At 44.7% G+C, this 5,993-nt stretch overlaps 1 protein-coding gene across 1 annotated transcript; it reads right to left on the reverse strand.

Annotated features, from left to right (window-relative positions):
- Positions 1–126: 126 nt before the first annotated feature.
- LOC109745954 (uncharacterized) lies at positions 127–5,520 on the reverse strand. Its single transcript, XM_020305068.4, has 7 exons — positions 5,156–5,520; positions 4,773–4,996; positions 4,462–4,647; positions 4,131–4,226; positions 3,984–4,055; positions 3,778–3,894; positions 127–1,403 (listed from the first exon to the last, which is right to left on the reverse strand). Exons 1-7 carry the CDS (start codon positions 5,415–5,417, stop codon positions 306–308), a joined length of 2,055 nt encoding a protein of 684 aa, XP_020160657.1. The 5' UTR covers positions 5,418–5,520; the 3' UTR covers positions 127–305.
- Positions 5,521–5,993: the final 473 nt, after the last annotated feature.

Below are 5,993 nucleotides of genomic sequence, written 5' to 3' on the forward strand. Positions count from 1 at the left end.
AGGACACATTCTCAAAGAACATCAGCACAGCACATTGGTCAAAATTGCTTCGGCAAGCAGAAGAATGAACATAGCTAAAGCGCAACAAAAACAAGCAAGACATGCAGAAATTACTCTCACAGGCAATAAGCTAACCAGGTTCTCTTTTCAACTCAAAAGTTCAAAGTTAACATAACAATCTACTAGTACTACAGAGAGTATAAACTTTTAGACGGCAAGCCTCATCCCAAAGATTTAAAACAGCAGGCGACAAAACATATAGCTCTCAAATATATCTTGCTTTCAGCGGGGCTTCAGAACAGAAGTCAGGCAGTCCACTGCCCGCCGTATCCAGCAGCAGTAGCAGGCTGAGGCGACACGCCCTTTGCAACCGCAGGCTGTGGGTTTGCAGCAGGTGCAGCATAGCCACTTTGAGCTGCCGGTGGCGCAGACTGATCATAACTTGGTGGGTTTGTAGCTGGTGGCTGGGTGTATCCTGCCTGACCATATCCAGGCTGACCAGTTGTCGGTGCAGCAGCATATCCTGACTGTGGGTAGGCATTTCCATAGCTGGGATCAGCTGGGGCTCCCTGATAGCCATAGTTTGCGTTGTTTTGAGCTGACTGATCACCGTATGCTGGCTGCGACGCAGGATACTGCGCATAGCCGCCCTGCTGACTGTACCCTGGTCCTGCCGGAGCACTCTGACCATATGCTGCTGGCCCTTGCCCACCCTGCTGTGAGTAACCCTGCTGAGCATACCCATCAGGTCCAGTTGGGTATGTTTGACCATAAGCAGGAGGTTGCTGGGCTGGCGGAGCATAAGATGCAGGGGGTGGTGCCTGGTAAGCACCATCTGCAGGTGCACTGCCTCTGGGTGGCCATTGTCCAGGTCCACCATATGGAGGTCTAGCATAAGGATCTGGCTGTTGAGGGTAACCTTGCTGCGGACCGGCTGGTGGCTGCCCATAGTACTGCTGGGCTGGAGCTGGAGCACTGTACCTAGGATCACCATATCCAGGGCCATAGTTCTGTGGAGGCGCAGACTGTGGATACTGAGGCTGTCCATAGCTTGGAGCTTGTGATGGGCCATAGCTGTTGTAGTTACCTAGTCCAGGGGGGTAGTTTGGTGGCTGGCTTTCATACGGTTGAGATCCCTGTTTGTAGTAGTCATAACCACCACCCTGGTGAGGCGGAGGGCCCTGCCTCTGGTCCCAGCCCATGCCACCTCTAGGTGGCGGCTGCTGTGGGTAACCACCATAAGGGGGTTGAGAGTATGGCGCGTTCTGAGGAGGCCCTCTTGGTGGATATCCATACTGCTGAGGTTGAGAACGTGGCCCCCACTGAGAAGCTGGGCCATGACCCTGAGGGTGATGATGTTGCGGACCATAGCCACCAGACTGAGTTGTGTTTCTTGGAAATGTCTGTATAAGAAAGTATGTTAGAAACCAAACAAGAAAAGTAAATGGCGATGGCGAAGACAAAGGCTGGATATAAGATGTAACAACATCATAGAAGGGTAACTGTCATATCAAAGTTGTACAACAATAAACCTGCAAGTGCGTGCTAGTAAAGAACTTTTCATAGCTACAGAATTCAAATAAAGTATGCATCTTAGAACATTTCATACCCTTATGTGGACATCTAAAGTGAAAAGGGCAACACAAAGGGCAATAGAATCAACCGTCCATGAGATGAGACGCTAGTATTAGAATGCAAATACAAACAAGACCATCATCACATTCAGTAGAATCAAGGGAACAAGAGCTTCACAGATTGAAAGAAACAATGTTTACAATTCAACATATTTCCACATCTTTGTACAGTTCAGAAATAAAGAACATGGCAAGATCACATGCAAAGCACTGACATGATAACAAGGTTAATTAGACCGAACTTCATAAAGGGACAGACAGGGACTGCAGTTTGTGGGGAGGTAACGCATCATAAAACTAAGATAAATGATGTGACATAGTTCACAGCTTTTTGACTATAGAGAAGTGGTTCTGCAGACAACAGAGAGTTGCAAACAATTTAGTTTAGCAAACCTAGACATGGTGATGCAGTATCCTTGTCATGGCAATGATACAATTGGTGCAGTCTTCCAATGCAGAATTGGTTTTTCTTTCCATTTCAGCCATAAGCAGCCTTACCAGTTACCCCAACTACAAAAACCATACAAGGTCCAAGGGACAACGATCAATATCCCTCTGCTGTGATGCAACGGATGAAGGAGATGACCCCATCAGGAAGGCCTAGCTGAATCTGCATTGGTATACCCAGCCAACTCCAATTGGCACCTTCAACAAAAGATAATTCACGGAAACTGGAAGGGAGATAACCTGATGTGTCAGCTACGACTTCCGATGTAGGAAACAGTATCAGATTTTATCTAGAGTTAGCAAGAGGCTAATTGACCAAACCATGTGTAAAGCCAGAGCCAGGGATCAGGTAAAAACATAGGGCAAGCCAGTTACACTAGAACCATGAACTCTTCTATTATTGTTTTTGTAACTGTATCCAGCTTTCCTAGGTCCAAAATACAAATCATTCAATATGAACTGGTGGTGAACCATTTGTTCCTAATTTTATTTCTAAATAATCGATGCTGCACGTTATGTTTCGTGCTGATACTGCACCAAAGCACAATAACATGATGGGCAGGTTGCAGGCAACACTCAAATTTTATAGTGACATGCAGAACAAAAGGTGGCATACTAAATATTTCAGGGCAAAATACATACTCCCTCCGTCCCATAATATAAGAACGTTTTTGAAGCTATGTTAGCTTGAAAAACGTTCTTATATTATGGGACAGAGGGAGTACTAAATATTTCAGGGCAAAATTTGGTGGAGAATAGAACTCTAACAGTAACAAATAACCCACAACAAAGTTATGTGGGTGAAACTACTACAACCCAATCAAGCCGACTGCATGTCACTGACTGATTGATCGATCAAGGAAAGTAGGGCAAACGGAGAACTTACCTTCCAGTCCAGCTAGGCACTTCTATATATCAAGAATGTCATATAGGCCCATTGTAGAAGACACAGATTAGTCTAGTCATACTTCAGATTCCATAAATGGGCAAGGGGCAATATACAACACCCCAAGCATGATAAAGTGACTATTTTCGGATTGCTATTTAATCAGGATTGCACTTGCGCTAAAGTGTGCTCATATACACATGAACAGTGTTCAAATTTACAAGATGCAAAGCTGGAATGGAACAGCCACAACTGTTATATATATGTTAAAATGGGAGCATCAACGCAAGTTACAAAAATGGCATCGACTAGGACAATTTTCAGTTCCTATTATCAGAAGATAAAAGGTTTTACTCCAAAAAACAACTAATGGGAAACTCCTTTCAGGCAATACATCTCCAGTCTTATTCATAGACGAGGCATTTGAACATAATTGACAAAAAAGTTTGAAAAGTTAAGATGATTAAGTGCATTACATTTATTAGCAGCATTAGCATAGCACCATGAATAACATATACTTAACTACCAAAATTGTGACATAGCTAAAAGCAGTTGTACCAATCACACAAGGTAGAAATGAAAAAAGACAGGCAATCGTACATGCTATGATTTCGTACCAAGTAGCATAATACACAAACTTGATTTTTTTTGCGACAACACTATATTCAATATCACTACGTTTATCACAGGGGCATAAGCATCATGCAGGTAATCACAGCACAAATGTACATATGGACAATAGACAGAATGAAGCATTAGCTTCATCACAGAAATAATGGAACAAAAAAGCACAAAGCAGGGTCACATCACCTGACTCATAGCTTGCTTAATCAACTCTTTTGCAGCTTCTATCTGCTTCTTATTGCCAGTAACACGTACAGTCCTTTCAGTCAGTGTAGTACCCGCCGGAGGATGTTGAGGAATTAACTACATTAACATTTACCGCCGCCCTCAAGCCTCAGTTAACATAAGCTATAGTTGTTTAAAAATGCCAACATAACATGCAAATTATCTACCTGGATTCGAGCACCAGATCGGGTTTGCAGGTTTTTAATTGTCTCACCTCCTTTTCCAATAATTAAACCAACCTAAGAAATAGATAAGATCAGAAAAGAGTTGGGCAAACAAAACAGTTGGATTCATCACCAATACTGAAAACTAACCTTATTATCAGGGACTAGCATCTCAAACTGCTCTGAACCTGACTGACCAGACCCGAAACCTTTGGCTATCAAGGCAGGGGAACCGCCAGCCTCAGCCTGGAATATATGCATTGGAAAGAGCCTTAGAGATATAACTTTTACCAATATAAGTTCAGCAAACGTGAAACTACTCCCTCCGTTCCAAATTAGTTGACTTAAATTTGTCTAAATACGGATGTATCTATACTTGTTTAGTGTCTAGATACATCCGTGTCTAGATAAATATGGGTCAAGTAATTTGGAACGGAGGGAGTACTAAAAACCCCTGAGGAAGTTGATACATTTAGCATACCTCGGCTATAACACTCTTAATAAGCTGCTCAGCCTTGTCAATACTCTCGTTAGTTCCAACCAATTCGACTGGACGAGTCGTGGCATCTGAAGGGACATCTGCATCCTTTGTGATTTGGATCTTTGCGCCCGAGCTCATTTGCAGGTTTCTGATCGTTTCACCTGCTTTTCCAATTAGAACACCGACCTGCACGAATTTCCACCATTAGCATAAGCAAATTATGTGTGTAAATCAATAGTAGACACAAATTTCTGTGTTTGATGCAACACTGGCCTCCGAAAAACAGATTTCATCTAAGACAATGGTTATACCTTAGTATTGGGCACATCAATTAGGCGGGTAGTCTCCTGCAGGGCACCGGTTGCATCACCTTCTTGCTGTTGTGGCAGTGCTTGAGTTGCAGTCTCCTGTGGCTTGACCTCAGAACTTGTCTGCAGATCGCCGGTAGGAGCAACCTCGGCATCTGCCGCCCCCTCAGTAATCACAGCGACTGGCTCCTCGGGCTTCTCGGAGGACTCACTGTTTTGCACGGCATCTGATCCCAACAGAGATAACGAACGGATCAGGCGGATTACGAACCAAGCTTGAGACAAAACCGACCATGCTTGACACGCTAGAATCGTCGCCGAGAGAGTAAACCCTAGGTACAACGCACACGTGGATAGAGAGGGGGTGGGGCGCGAGAGAGACTAACCTGCGCCGTTGCCTTCCACGCGCGGTCGCTTGGCGTCCTCCCCGGCGCCGTTGGCCTCCGCGCCCGCGTCGACCTCCTCGAGCTTCCTCTTGTGGTCGCCTTCGGCGTCGGCAACCTCTGATGGCGCCTCTTCCTGCGTGGGGGCGGCCGCCGCAGGGTCAGATGCAGCGTCTTCCTGCACGGCGTCGGTGAGGTCTACGACTGGAATCTTCATCTCGGTCGCTACCTCTGGCGGCGGCGCCGATGCGTCGGAGTCCGCCATGGGGATTAGGGTTTGAGGGTTTTCGCCTCCGGTTTTCGTACGGGGGGCTGGAGGCGCCTGTGGGGATATGCGAGAGAGGAGCCCGTGTCCCGACCTGTCTTGGTTATATAAAACCGTGGTCGGAGGCGTATTTTACTTTTAAGCTCGGGATATTACGTGCGCCATGGATAGACACGTATTTGAGTTAGTTCGCAAGTTTTTTCTTTTTTCTTTTTTGAGGGGAAAGTCAGTTCGCAGGTTGTGAGTAGATGATTGTAAATAAGTACTATAAAGGATCCCGCAAGCCGGATATTGTCTTAGGAGGCCGAGCTCCATGGAGCTCGGTCTTGAAAATTTTGAATTTTGTTGAATTTCATATTTTCTATATTTCAAAAAATTCTGAAAACAAATACACATATGTGTGTAAATTTTCAGGTCAAAATAAGTTAGCTTTTTAACACATGATACTATTCATCCCCCCAGGTCATGAATTTGTCTTTTTGTACACGTCACATTTCAACGTTTTTCATTCTGAAATTTTACACACATAGACATAACATACTTGTTTACTTGCACATTTTTTAGATTTTTTTGAAA

Source organism: Aegilops tauschii, chromosome 7 (assembly GCF_002575655.3).
Source record: "Aegilops tauschii subsp. strangulata cultivar AL8/78 chromosome 7, Aet v6.0, whole genome shotgun sequence".
In the NCBI taxonomy this organism is placed as follows: Eukaryota; Viridiplantae; Streptophyta; class Magnoliopsida; order Poales; family Poaceae; genus Aegilops; species Aegilops tauschii.

What these genes read in the sequence shown, in the direction of transcription:
- LOC109745954 (XM_020305068.4), bottom strand. Translation starts at nt 5,417, where the DNA reads ATGGCGGACTCCGACGCATCGGCGCCGCCGCCAGAGGTAGCGACCGAG. An exon ending in TGCTAGTCCCTGATAATAAG is followed by an intron (nt 4,056 to 4,130) that starts GTTAGTTTTCAG and finishes TCTATTTCTTAG; the next exon opens with GTTGGTTTAATTATTGGAAA. An exon ending in GATCTGGTGCTCGAATCCAG is followed by an intron (nt 3,895 to 3,983) that starts GTAGATAATTTG and finishes ATGTTAATGTAG; the next exon opens with TTAATTCCTCAACATCCTCC.